At 34.3% G+C, this 14,867-nt stretch overlaps 1 protein-coding gene across 2 annotated transcripts in view; it reads right to left on the bottom strand.

Annotated features, from left to right (window-relative positions):
• Positions 1–1,861: 1,861 nt before the first annotated feature.
• LOC114331651 (phenoloxidase-activating factor 3-like) overlaps positions 1,862–14,867 on the bottom strand; it is a 42,868-nt gene continuing 29,862 nt past the window's right edge. The window contains exons 4-8 of one of the 2 annotated variants that reach the window (XM_050654424.1): positions 8,354–8,444; positions 6,524–6,678; positions 3,344–3,439; positions 2,603–2,813; positions 1,862–2,160 (exon numbers count right to left, since the gene is read on the bottom strand). In XM_050654424.1, coding sequence (XP_050510381.1) covers positions 2,049–2,160; positions 2,603–2,813; positions 3,344–3,439; positions 6,524–6,678; positions 8,354–8,444 — 665 coding nt within the window. In that variant the 3' untranslated portion in view covers positions 1,862–2,048. Of the gene's footprint in view, positions 2,161–2,602; positions 2,814–3,343; positions 3,440–6,487; positions 6,679–8,353; positions 8,445–14,867 lie in introns of both variants that reach the window. The other variant, XM_028281280.2, reaches the window with a different exon arrangement.

Here is a 14,867-nt window from a genome sequence, read left to right as displayed (position 1 = left end):
GGTGTGGGAGAGACTGATAAATTTCATGTAAAAGTAGGATTGCACCAAGGCTCGGTACTTAGTTCGTATTTATTCTCATTAGTTTTGGACCAGATAACAGCGAAACTACAGGGTAACATTCCATGGTGCTTAATGTATGCTGATGATGTCGTGTTAGTAGGAAATAGTGAAAGAGACTTAGAACAAAAACTGGAACAGTGGACACGAGCTCTGGAGGAAAAAGGTTTAAAACTTAGTAGGACAAAGACAGAGTATTTGGAATGTTCATTTAAAGATGGAGTTACTACAAATAAATGGTATCTTTGGATGGTGAACTGATTGTAAAAAGCAATAGTTTTAAGAACCTGGGATCGGTATTACAGAGTAATGGAGAAATAGATGGAGATGCATGCAGTAGAATTAGGTCTGGATGGATAAAGTGGAAGGAAGCGAGTGGTGTGTTGTGTGACAGAAAAGTTCCAATAAAGCTGAAAGGAAAATTCTATAAAACAGCCTTAAGACCGGCTATGATGTACGGAACTGAATGTTGGGCAGTGAAAAAGAAAGAGCAACAACGAATGCATGTGGCGGAGATGAGAATGCTTAGATGGATGAGTGGAGTGACAAGAAAGGATAAAATTAAAAATGAATATATTAGGGGAAGTCTAGGTGTGGCACCAATTGATGCCAAAATGAGAGAGCATAGGTTGAGATGGAAAGACCAAAGAAGACGTGGGGGGAGACGATTAGGCAGGACATGTTGGTAAAGGGGATTAATATTGATATGACCCAGGATAGAATTGTGTGGCGAAGCCAATTAGGGAAGCCGACCCCGCATAGGGATAAGGCAAAGAGAATGATGATGAGGAGAGTGGGCCAAAGAAAACAGTCCACTTCGATATTTGTCAGTGACGAAACAGGTCGATTTGTGATCTAAGGGGGACATATTTTGACGGTACATACATCTGTCATTTGTCAACCCACTCCCTTCCACTTCCCCCACCCCTTATTTTTAAACAGGAAATATGGGTTGTGTGATAGCTCATTTGAAAGGTTATTCAATTTTCTATTCAGTAATATAAACATTAACATAATTGTTTATACAGGGTGTCCAAGAAATTTTTTTAATTAAATTAATTGACACAAAAAGAAGAATGTATGTAATTTATTTCATTCAAAATACATTCTACTGCTGTAACAAAACAGAAAAAAAAATGTTTTTTGATAAACAAACATTGCTTTTTGCTTAATTTCAATGTTCAAACTACCACCAATCTGCCTCTTGGTAGGGTGAATATTGAATTTAAGCAACAAACAATGGTTTTAAAATAAAATTAATTTAATTTAAAATATTTTTTTTGGACACTCTGTATAAATAATTATGTCAATGTTAATATTACTGAATAGAGAATTGAATAACCTTTCAAATGAGCTAAAACATGACCCTATTCCCTATTTAAAAATAAGGGGCGGTGGATGTGGAGGGGGGGGTTGACAAATGACAGATGCATGTACCGCAAAAATGTGTCCCTCTTAGATAAATCGACCTGTTTCCTCATTTCCTTAAAATCTAATAAATACTGCCAAATATTGAGGTGGACTCTTTTCTTTGGCCCACTCTGTATTGTATACATCAATGTTGATTTCTGGTCTTTGTTCTATCAGTATTTCTAAAATTTCTTGTGTTCAAAGAAGCGGTTGGTGATTCTTAGGCCGTTTGTCTCACGCAGAGTCTTTCACCATTGTAGTTTCCAACATTTTCCCCGAATCTTCCTATTATTTGATCACTTTCTTCTCTCCCAACTCTACCATTCACGTCTTCTTCAATCCTTTGTGATTTTTATGAAGTTATCCTTTTACTTTTTAAAATAAAAGCGGTAAGTTCTGCTTAATTTTTAGTAGACTTTATTTAAAAAGATACAATTTTTCTTAATTTTATAATGTCACAATAAAAGAGTTGTTCCAAAAAAATTGCTAAAAATCACATTCCATCTGAGGCAAAGAAAAAATCATCTCTTTAGTAATCTGGATTCTGGATCACCACTATCTAGATTATTTACGACAATATATTAAGCCCGCATATTATCCAATATCCATTCCAAATGGTAATCTACTTTTGTGAACAGTGAAGGTAAATCACATCTCGTGACACCAGCACTTACAATTCCATGTTGAACATATCTGAAAGTAAAAATTTTTCAATAATGTTGAACTCCACAGAAAATATCTACTATTTTTTATGATAAAAACATTGGTTTTGAAATTTTAGGGAGAGATTAAGCGAAATTTTGGTGTCTAAAAATATCGCGACTTAAACTCACTGTAGAATCTGTTAAAACGCACCTGCAAACCTTTTCAAAAAATAAAAATGAAGCCCTTTTTGTATACTTTTAAAATAATGCTTTTGGTTTTGTCTTCATTCTCAATTTACAGGGTGAGCTTTAAATATGGAACGCCTTATGTTCTCAAATAAATGTTTATAGTATTGTATTATGTATTGGGTATAGGTATAGTAAATATCTATTTGTAAATTACGATGTACTCCCACCGTAAAATTTTATGAAGAAATATATGGAAACAAGTTTAGAGCATTTTATCTAAAATATTTAGATAATATACTAACTTTTTTTCTCTGTCTGGTGACACCTCTTGAACCAGTAATGGTCCGCCACTGTCCCCAGTACAAGCATTGGACTTACTGCTTTGAAAAATTCCACCTGCGCATAGTCGTGTATCATCAATAGCTGTGGATAAATTACCCTGGTAAAAATTTTGACACTCAACGGGATTTACAACTTTCAAATAGGCTTTCTGTAGCACTTTACTAATCCTTCCTAAAAACACACTTAGATAAATTTTGCGAAATTTTTTTGAATATATTAAACTTTATAATCGATGGTAGGTATGACAAATGTGGTAAGAACATTGTTTTTAAAACATGAGTTATGTACAAGCAAAACACGAAGACATCTGGAGACCAACGAAATGAAGATCTTAAGAAGGATTGCTGAAGAAGGACTACAGCACAGGGTAAAAAGTGAGGAAATCAGACACATATGTGGGGTAGGCAATATAAATACCTGGGTAAAGAACAGATAAGAAGAGTTGAACAAACACAGAAGCAGGATATCTGAATCAAGGAGAGTACAGGTAAAAAGAGTTAACAGAAACCATCAAACACCGTTGAAGAAAAACATGCAGTACTTTTTATATAAAAGAAAAAGGAGAAGAGTTATGTATATGTACACAGAGTTTAAACTTTTAACCTAATCTTCACCTACTGTACCTACAAAAGTGTATAATGCACAATTGTGTACAATTGTAAAATGGTAATTAAACAATATAAAGAAATAATAAAACTTACCACCAAATTTCGTAATACCCCAGCCAGAGACTTCTGCGGATGGTTGATTAAACTTAGCATTACTTGTCCGTGGAAGACACACAGGCCTTATGTTTTCTAAAAATAAATAAAACATGCTTTTTAAATTGATAGTCTAGTGGCAACGTAGGGAGTCCCGTGGGAAATTCTAGCTCGCCGTGATTTGATTATGGTATTATAGGTTTTTTGGGTCGCTGAATCCAATGAAAGTGGTCTGGAAGCCCAAATATGGCGCGTTTAATTGTTATTAACAAATTATGGTAAAATTAGGTATTTTTCAGGTATTATTAGAAGCCCTGTAAAGAAATTGGTAGCGTTAAGGTATTCTCTGGTATATTTTTGGTCGCTGAATCGAATGCGACTAGTCGCGATTACCCAAAATATGTTCTTATTTTGTTAATAACAAAATAATTGTTTATTCGCCGAAAAGCTCGAAATAATGCGCTATCTACAGCAAGTTTGTAGTTTTTTCATAGTATTTTTATACGCTAAAGCTATTGCCGCTAGTCGTGATAGCCTAAACCACGTTCCGACTTTGTTATTAATAAATTATTGCAAAAATAACGGTGTATAGTACGTTTACTCACGGTTTTTGCTCTAAATTTTAAAAAACCACTTGGATTGACATTTGGCATACACGTAGCTAACATGTCAAACAAAACAAGTGATATTGTGCCGATGGCTATTACCCTGGAGGTGAGTTTCACCCCTTTTCGGGGGTGAAAAAAGATACCTTTAAAAGAAGTCCGGAAGTCGATAAACTGATTAATTCTAAGCAACTTTTGTTCTATACCAGTGGCGGCCCGTGAGGTAGTGCCATAGAGCCATGGCACTACCTTGCTAACAATCCATAAACATATTTTTTATCTTCAAAACTTTTTAATTCCTATTAATTTTTTTGTTTGTATTTCTTTTGATCTTCATAAATTATATAAAATATGGCAACTATGGGCGCAATACAATCCCTGCCGACAGCGGTAATAATAATAATACGGAGAGTATTCGACAGGAGAATCTCCTTCGCGCCGAAGTCAGTACTGGCACGAGTAAAGAGAGAAAGATTTTACGAGCATTATATGTAAGTGACACAGAAAGAGCTATATATTGGACTATTAGTATACCTTAACATTAGAATCTCTGTGCCAGGCACGAGGGTATGAAGCCAGGTCTATTTATTTTGAGTTTCTTTACGTGCTGGTTTGTCGCTTTTATTATGTATATTTTCTGTTAAAAAGTTTTTGTATTTATAATTAAACTTTTAGTGCATCATGATCGTGGGTATTTTGATAATATTTTGATTATTTCTTAAGTTTAATTTATTAATTGACAATAAAGATTAGTATTTTAAAAATTTTTTGGTGGTTTTTCGCTAGAAAAAAAAAACTACAAATGTTATAAGGTGTTGTGGAGCTTTCCAGTTAGCTTTAAGAGGTCACGACGAAAAAAAAAATTCAGAAAATAGAGGCATATTTAAGGAGCTGGTCAATTTTAGCGCTGAACTAGACAACGACTTAAAGGTTCATATTATTCAAAGTACCAGATCTTTCAAAGGTCTATCTTCTCCGCACATTTAGTTGCTTCTAATTTATTTATGTCGGAGAAGTTTTCTGCTTATAAGCATCAGTTCTTCGAATCATTTCTTAATGAACCATGGAGAAAATTTTAATTTTTAAGCAAAAGTCGGTTTAAAACTGAATTAGAAGTAGGTACTGTATTAGCGAGACGAATTAAGTACTACCTCTGGGGCTGTTTCGCTTTCGGTTTTATTGTAGAGGGAAGGATTAAAAAGCACATTTGAAGAAACTGTTAAACTTTTAAGTATTTTAGTTACCATTCCTATATCAACATCTGAAGCAGAACGCTGTTTTTCGATGTTTACATCGAAACCTAGTGCTTTAGGTATGCTATCTGCAGAAAAGCATTTTGTAAATTGTATTGATAATTTTAATTATAAAGTCATTGAAAACTTTGCAACCAAAAAATAGAAGAATGAACTTCATATATCGTAAACTTTAAAAGTGACATTACAAAAATTTGTGCATGTGTGTGAATAATGAAATAGTATTATTTTTATAAATTGGTAAATAGAGACTAAATCGTAATAACAATTTTCAAGCACTATCAGCAGTAAATGCTGGTGGTAGGTTAAGAGGTTTTTATTATTAATTAATTTACGGAACTGTTTTGATCAATGTTGGACAATTGCTTGGCACCTCAGATCAATAAACTTAAGATATGTACATAAGATAAAAGTATCCGCGCATATATTTTTTTAGTTTTTGTTGTCAGTATACCTTTTTTTGACAATATCGTGAATCCGTCACTAAAAATTTTGGCGGCTGCCCGAGTTGTGGCAAAAAGTGGTACGAGCCGCCACTGTTCTATACAGTGTTTCATGTCAATATTTTTCGAGTTATTTGCGAGTGAATATGTTCATTTTTCGACAAAAAAAACACGTTTTTGGTTGTTTTATAAGCACTTTTGAACTAATGAAACATACAGATCATATAAATACAACATAAGTAAAGCAACTTGTGACGCGGTAACGATTAATTTCATTTGAGATGCTAATTAGGGAGTGATTTTCCCGATTTTTTTTTACCAAAAAAAAGGGACTAACTTTATTTTGAGCGTAACTTGCTTTTTTTTATGCTAGATATTTTGTTAAAAAACACTGGCATGCCACTGGCATAAAAAATAGACCAGCTTTCTATTCAAGACAGCGCTGGCAGTCAGCGCTGGACTGCCAGCCATGCCAGCACTATCGTGCCAGTGCGACTGGCGCCAGTTACTGGATACGTGTAAACGTGCCATAATAAAGTTATTTACCTTTTTTGGTGAATTATTTACCTTTATTTATTGGTTCAGAGGTGTAACCAGGATGATCCTAAGGGGGGGGGGGTGTTACAACTACTTGATGGTCTCTGGGGGTATGGAATAGTAATGGTGTTAAACGTATAGAGCTCAAAGTACATCCAAAAGGGGGGGGCGTTATAACCCCCAAAACCACCCCCTGGTTGCGCCTATGTATTGGTTATCATAATAATTAATTTTTGTTCCTCATACCTATCTTCTCTGCTTCCTCTATTATTTTAATTTTTCAATTTTAATTTTATTTATACTTACTATTATTAAAAGTGATTTGTTGAACCCTTAACAAACCTATATCATTTTTCTTTCCTTTGGATTCATAGTTGGGATGTGAGATAATTTCTTCAATTACTAGATCCTGGACAGGATCATTGCATTCCACAATATCGCAATCTTTATCTGCACCATTGTTGGAAAGATTGTATTCACCCACTCTTACACCCAACCTGAAATTTACATAAAAAAGTAATATAGTAAATTAGACAAGTGAAAACGGCGGGTTCGTTGGGAAGCATATTACCATGAGATTTTTTTGCATAATCACATTCGTGGAACATCCCAGAATAAGGTTCAAGAAGTCGCCCACGTGAAAAGTGGTCCAACTTTTTTTAACATTTTTTTTTAATCAAATTGTAAAAAATCGATATTTTTGGCCCGGACAATTTTTTTAGATTTTTTGGACCATTCTGGACAAAAAAGGTCTCTTATAATTTTTCTGTAAAGTTGATCGTTTTCGAGTTATAAGCAATTTAAAATTGAAAAAACGAAAAATTGCGATTTTCAAAGCTTAATAAAGCGCAAAACACACCGAAGCGATAACGGCGCGATAGCGTTCACGATGGCGATCGCGATCTAACTCGTCTGAAGCAAACAAGTAGACCAGTTGAATCGCGATCGCCATCGTGAACGCTATCGCGTCGAGATCGCGTTGGTATGTTTACCGCTTAACTCGGTTAAAAGTTATTATGAAAGTCAGAAAGTGACTAGATCAAAGTTTAAAGTCTCCCCTACAAGATCCTGAAGAAATTTTTGTCATTATTTTATTACTGAGCTGTTATTTTTAAGTAATAATAATGAGCGCCATACAAGTGTTAGGCGGCCGTAAATGCTGAATGCGAGGGAGATGCCATTCCGGCAGTCCAATTGTGCATCTTACTCGCACTCACATTTACAGCAGCGTCAATACGATCTAACATCTAACCGCTCATTGTTTATTTATTTAATAAATTGTTAATTAAAAATAACAGACGCAAATTTCTTCAGGATCATGTAGAGGGGGAGGGGATTTAGGCTTTGATTTAGTCGCTTTCTGACTTTCATAATAATAATTTTTAACTGAGTTATCAAGTCTTAAAAATAGCCATTTTCGAGTTTTTCAAATTTTAAATTGCTTATACCTCGAAAACGATCAACTTTAGAGAAAAATTATGGGAGACCTTTTTTATCCAGAATGGTCCAAAGAATCTAAAAAAATTGTTTGGGCCAAAAATATTTATTTTTGCAATATGATTAAAAAAAATTTTAAAAAAATTTGGACCACTTTTCACGTGGGCGACTTCTTCAACATTATTCTGAAATGTCTCACGAATGTGATTATCCAAAAAAATCTCATGGGAATATTTTTCCCAACGAACCCGGCGTTTTCGCCTTGTCTAAATGATGAGCAGGATGGATTAAAAGAGAAAATTGTCATAGAAATAGGACCGAACATATTTTGTTTTCCGAGAATAACATCAAATAAGTAAAATCACTAGACAATTAACGAAAAATTTGTTGTAAGAAGAACCTTACTAAGTTTGAGGAAAGTGTCCCTTTATATTTCTTCCTATGTTTTTATGCATTTTCTTGGTCATGGAGGGAAAATTATAGACTTAAAATTTGTCACATCTCTTAATATAAAAAATCACTCCAACGTCTTTGCAGCAATGTTTATTGTTTACACATTATTGTGTCTTTTTTTAAAACTCTTAAAACTTGATTCTTTTTGTTATAATGAAGAACAATATTGAATTAGAGAGTCGATAAGTATTTTTCTTCTTGTCTTGTTCTTGTGTCTTTTTTTGCTTGAAACAGTCCTACTTCCTTCAAAACTGTCATACCTACTGGTTAAAAGATACTTACAGATTGGATTTATCTTCCAAGCAATGGGCTGCTGTAAGGATATATCTATTGTTAATAATTGATCCACCACATCTAAACTTTCTTATATTACCTGAAAACAATTAAGCATTAACATACAGAGAGGTGAAGAAAGGGATGTAAGGGATAGTGATACTCAATGTATAGTCTCTCCCATCCAATTGCCAACCTAACCTGTCCGTGATTATGATTTTGATACTGATCATCTGGTACATTATACTTAATAACAAACGAAGATCTGACGACCGAGTAGATAAGTGAAAGAGCACCTTCTTGTCCCAGAGATAGAAAATCATTTCTAGGAAATGCATAAGACAACGGGAAATGAAAGCAATAAAGACTCAAAGATCATTCCTAGTTAATTATCACGACCATAGATATAATTACCGTATTACGAATAGACCAAGAGGCAGCGCTGAAAAATCTCTTTGAATTTACTAAAGCTAGATTTTTCACAGTTGATTACTGTGAGTGTGTAGAGAAACATACTGCGGTCGGTCAAGCGAAACGTAGAACAGGGGTTACTGAGAGGGTATCAAAGTTGCTTTCCTACGAAGGTAATTAAATTCATTTACTAAGGCTGAAAATCAGTACACACATTTTAAATTAAATATAAATAAAAGTTATTATAGTCGGTCAGCTGTATGACGGGACAGAGAAGGTCGGTCGGCCCCAATATTCGATTGAGGAAATGAAGCATTTTGGCTCGCAATTTTTTCGTCCAGCATGGATTTACTTGAAATTTTCACAGAAGGTGGGGAATAGACCACATATCGTTTTCTATATTATGCCGCTATCATACGCTAAAACCTTGGGGATGGTTGCCACCCCATCTCGGAGTGGGAATTTTTTATTACATTTTAACCATGTAATTCGATGGAAAAATTGAGTCTAAGAAAAAAATATTTTTTTCGTAAAACTAATATTTTTCGAGTTATTCGCGCTTGAAAATAACAGTTTTTTGACAAAGAAAAATAGACTTTTTTAGAGGGTTTTTTGAGAATACCTCGAAAAATATTCTATATATTTTTGGCGATAAAAAGTTTCTTCAAAAATGATTTTGTAGGATTTTTAAAGAGCTATAAGACTGTGTAAATTATATTCCGTAAGATCCCTTAGTTTTTAAATGGGGCGGGTTTAAAGGGCTCGAATAAGGGGGTGCTTGCTGGTAAATAGAGGTTTTAAAGAGCTATATCTGGCTAACTATTCACTGTAATGAAAATCTATGCACAGGGAAATTTTAGTCATTAAAAAAGCTACAATTTAGTAGTTTATAATTTTCTTCGTATCTTCAGTATTTTTGGAGATATTTTGAAGTATATATATATATATATATATATATATATATATATATATATATATATATATATATATATATATATATATATATACACGGGGTGTCATATCGGCTGACGCCGCATCCCCACACCTAACCGCCATCTATTTCTATCCTGGGCATCTTCCTCTTCCAAATCTCGGTGTTCCATGGCCTTCCTTATCGTGTCCTTCCAGGATAGACTTGGTCTTCCCCTTTTCTTCCTACCTGGGGGTTTCCATTTCAGTAGTTTCTTTGGCCATCGTTGGTCGTCCATTCTAAGTAAGTGACCGAACCATTTTAGAGCCCTTCTTCTCTCGAGCCTGTCTACCGCTGTATCGTGTGCCTGCATCTTTCTTCATATTTCTTCGTTACGTACTCTGTCCAATCGGGCGATTCCAGCACTTCTACGTATGTAGTCCATTTCCACAGCATTGATCCTTGTTCTGGACTCTGCTGTTAATGTCCACACTTCGCTTGCATACATTAGCACATTCCACAAATGACTTCCCTATTCTTAATTTTGTAGATCTGGATATATTTTTATCCCACCACACGGAATTCAAGCAACCTACTACCTTCCTACTTTGTTCAACTCGTCTTTGGATTTCTTTGTTGCCTAGGCCTTCTCTGTTTATTACAGCTCCCAGATATTTGAATTCTTCTACTGTTTAACTGATGTGTTCTCTGTTATTAGGATTTCAAAGTGGGCGTTTTCACGACTAGATATTCTGTTTTTTCTATATGTATATTTAATCCCCCTTTTTTGTAGGCTGAATACAGGCGGGTTAACATGAATTCCATGTCATACGAATCTTGTGCCAGTACTGTTTGATCGTCAGCAAAGTGAATGTTAAAAAGGCAGTCATCTCCGATTATGATTCCCATCAGTCCATAACTTCTTTTCCATTCTTTTAAAGCGACTTCCAAGTATATGTTAAATAGCAACAGTGATAAGCTACACCCTTGCTTCAGTCCTTTTTTTATTTTGAAGTTAAAGGTAAAAAATACCAAATTGCAAAACTCCAATTTTTCCAAAATTAGGCATTTTAAATAGGTCAAACTACTTGAGTGTATTGATAATAAAAGGAACTACAGAAAGGCAAAGACCAATTTTGAATTAGGAAGGTAGTTACGGGGTTGTTTTCGCTGATTTTTTCGTAGAGAAAAGCAGGTACCGACATTTTTTTGATTATAAGTCGCTTAATTTTCATGCTAGAAACTTTTTATTATTTTTTTTTGAAAGGTTTAACTGTATACTTAAAAAAAATATTATTTAAGTTTTCCTTGAAAAATGCAAATTTTTCCCATTATTTGTTTTTGAATATTTCAAATTCTGCATTTGACGAAAAAAGCTAACATTTAACATGCCGTATCTCGGTTTGCATTGGTCTTAAGATATTATTAGAAAAGAATTTGGTTTGTGTTACTAAAAGATACAATTTTGATATCTACAGTTTTTTTGATTTAATGCATATTTTTCGAGGTATTTTCAAAAAACCCTCTAAAAAGTCGATTTTTTCGTCGAAAAACTGTTATTTTCAAGCGCGAATAACTCGAAAAATGTTAGTTTTACGAAGAAAATGTAAAAAACATTTTTTTCTGAGAATCAGTTTTTCCATGGAATAACTTTGTTAAAATGTAATAAAACATTTCCACCCCCGAGATGGGGTGGCAACCATCCCCAAGGTTTAAGCGTATGATAGCGGCATGATATAGAAAATGATCCTTGGACTATTCCCTACCTTTTGTGAAAATTTCAAGTAAATCCATGCTGGACGAGAAAATTGCGAGCCAAAACGCTTCATTTCCTCAATCGACTATTGGGGCCGACCGACCGGCTCTGTCCCGTCAAACAGCTGACCGACTACAGTAACTTTTATTTATATTCAATTTAGAATGTGTGTACTGATTTTCAGCCTTAGTAAATGGATTTAATTACCTTCGTAGGAAAGCAACTTTGATACCCTCTCAGTAACCCCTGTTCTACGTTTCGCTTGACCGACCGCAGTATGTTTCTCTACACACTCACAGTAATCAACTGTGAAAAATTCAGCTTTAGTAAATTCAAAGAGATTTTTCAGCGCTGCCTCTCCGTCTAGAAGAGTGGGCAAAGAAAGAGAGGTGATGTATACCATTAAAAGGAGAAAGTTAGAATACCTGGGACACATAATGAGAAACGGCACTAAATACAGATTACTGAAGGTAATCCTTCAATGTAAAGTATTCGGAAAGCGAGGAATAGGGAGCAGGAAATGATTCTCCACAACAACAACTAATCTATTTAAAGCATCAGTTAATAAAATAATTATAGCCAGAATGATCGCCAATATTCGAAACGAATAGCTACTAAAAGAAGAATAGACATAATAATATCTAGACTACGCTCCGTCATCTAAAACTAAGTGACGATTGTAACAGAGAAAACTGAGGCTCTTAGGTGGGAAGTCTCTTTCTAATCGATGGGGTTTATCCAGTGACGTTAGGTTTATCGATCACCTCACTTTCCCATTGTCGCCGATTTGATGAACTCCTCCGATTAGAAAGAGGCTTCCCACCTAATTGCCTCAGTTTTCTCTGTCGCAATCGTCATTTAGTTTTAGATGGCAGCGCGCAGTATAGGTATTATATTATGTCTATGATCACGACTAACAAAGACCAAACACTGTACTGATCAGTGATCATGAAACTCGGAAAACACGAATCAGAGGAGGAAGGAAACAAATCACTACTCGCAGAGGAAACAAATCAGAAGATTGCAAGGCCGTAAAGAAAACAAGAATGTTCAATTTTTCAAGAAATAAATTCTGCAAAGCACTGAAAGGTATCAAAGCACTGGCGGAACTAAAAATTTGCCTTGAGCAAGGGACTTGCCTTGGGGCGGTAAGGGGGGAACTTCCAATGAAAGAAAACCCAAAAGATATAAAAAAGATAAACTCAAACTACATAAGACATAAATATTGTCTTATATACCTACATTAAGTTCCTTCAATTTTCCTATAGCCCAGTAGGGATAGCATTTGACCTTGCATTAGGAGCTGCCCCAAATTTTATTTTTCTAATCTTTAGGGAGGGTCAATATTAGTATAAATTTAAAATCTTGACTGAATTCCGCCGTTGCGTTAGCCGTCATCTTGATTTTAAACGAGAACCGTTTTTGCTCAATATCTCCGCCATTTTCAATTTTTTGACAAAAAGTGTAGAAACTAAAATTGTTGAAAATGCGATTTTCTATAATTTCATATGTTATAATTTTTTTCGTGCGGTCGATATTTTCCGAGTTATGAGGGGAAAATTGTGGCAGTTGTAGCATAATTATTGAATTATTGAAATATCTCGTTTATTATTAGTTTTACAACAAATATATATCTATACAAAAATGAGGAGAATTAAATTTTGTACAATTTTGATGCCGTACATTTTTTTGATAAAATCAATATTTAAGGTAGTACGTATGTGGTAAAGGTGCGAGCGTAAGACCTGATTGATTTTGTAGCAATTGTTTTTGTTCAATATCACCGCCATTTACAACTTTTCGACAAAAAGTGTAAGAACTGAAATTGTTGCAATTACGATTTACTACAATTTTTCGAGAGAACCAGTGGAGGGTCTACAAGGGGGGGGGAAATGGGAAAATTCCCCCCAACAGGGTCCAAAATTAAAAAAAAATTGTTGAAACATCACGACATAAAACATAAAACATAAACATAAAACTTAAAATATCGACAGACAAATTCAACCAATAAAACCCGCTAGTTAATAAAATTAAGTGAACTTAATGCATATAATGTCTTTTTATGCCTTTTATATATTTAGTTTGGTTGATGTTTCATTGGAAGTTTCAAAAATTGTATAAAATATAATTCTCTTTATTTTTGTTTATGTACAATTATGTTGTAAAGTTAATAATAAATGAGACAATTCAATAATTATGCTTCCCCTCCGCTTCCAATATTTTCCCCCTTAACTCGGAGAATATTGATCGTATAAAAAAATTGTGCCAAAGAAATTTTAGGAAATTGCATTTCCAACAATTTTCTTTTCCACCATTTATGTCGAAAAGTTACAAATGGCGGAGATATTAAGCAACAACAGTTCTGATTTAAAATCAATATGGCGGCTAATGCAACCGCGGAATTCAGTCGAGATTTTAAATTTACACTACTATTGATCTCTCCTAAAGGTTAAAATTATAAAATTTGGGGCATCTCGGAAACAAAATTCAATTCAATAATTATGCTCCCTCCCCCCCCCCCCCCACTTTTTATTATTTTCCCATCTAACTCGGAAAATATCAACCGCATGAAAAAAATTGTTAAAAAGAAATTGTAGGAAATTATATTTTGAACAATTTTAGTTGAAAATGGCGTAGATATTGAACAAAAACAATTGCTATAAAATCAATCCGGTCTTACTCTCGCGCCATTACCGCATACGTACTACCTTAAATATTAATTTTAGCAAAAAAATGAAAGAGACCAAAATTGTGTAGAATTTAATTCTCTTCATTTCTGTAAGGGTACATATTTGTTGTAAAACTAATAATAAACGAGATAATTTAATAATTATGCTCCAACTCTCACTATTTTCCCCTCATAACTCGGAAAATAGCGACCGCACGAAAAAATTATAATAAATGAAATTATATAAAATCGCATTTTCAACAATTTCGGTTTGTACACTTTTTGTCAAAAAATTGAAAATGGCGGAGATATTGAGCAAAAACGGTTCTCGTTTAAAATCAAGATGGCGGCTAACGCAACGGTGGAATTCAGTCGAGATTTTAAATTTATACTAATATTGACCCTCCCTAAAGATTAGAAAAATAAAATTTGGGGTAGCTCCTAATGCAAGGTTAGGCCTGTTATTCGTCTAACCCGACTGGACTACTATTTAGCGGGTTTATTGGGTTCATTTTGTATGTCTTTGGACCTTCTTGGGGGATTTCCCTTTCTCCCGTAGATTTGCCACTGTATCAAAGTAGACTGGCAGAAAAATTCAAAATCTGAGCAAAAATTAAATCAAATACAAAAATAGACGGTTTAGTTTTGATTTAAATCTGTCTCCTGCCATCCCCCGATAGCGCTATTTCTAGGTCTACCTTTTGTCAAGGAGGCTATGCAAGAAGACAAATTTAAATCAAAACTTCCGTAGTTCTCGGTATACAATAAAACTATTTAT

Source organism: Diabrotica virgifera, chromosome 6 (assembly GCF_917563875.1).
Source record: "Diabrotica virgifera virgifera chromosome 6, PGI_DIABVI_V3a".
Lineage (NCBI taxonomy): Eukaryota > Metazoa > Arthropoda > Insecta > Coleoptera > Chrysomelidae > Diabrotica > Diabrotica virgifera.
The sequence above is the reverse complement of the archived record's forward strand: the minus strand, read 5'-3'. Positions and strand labels throughout refer to the sequence as shown.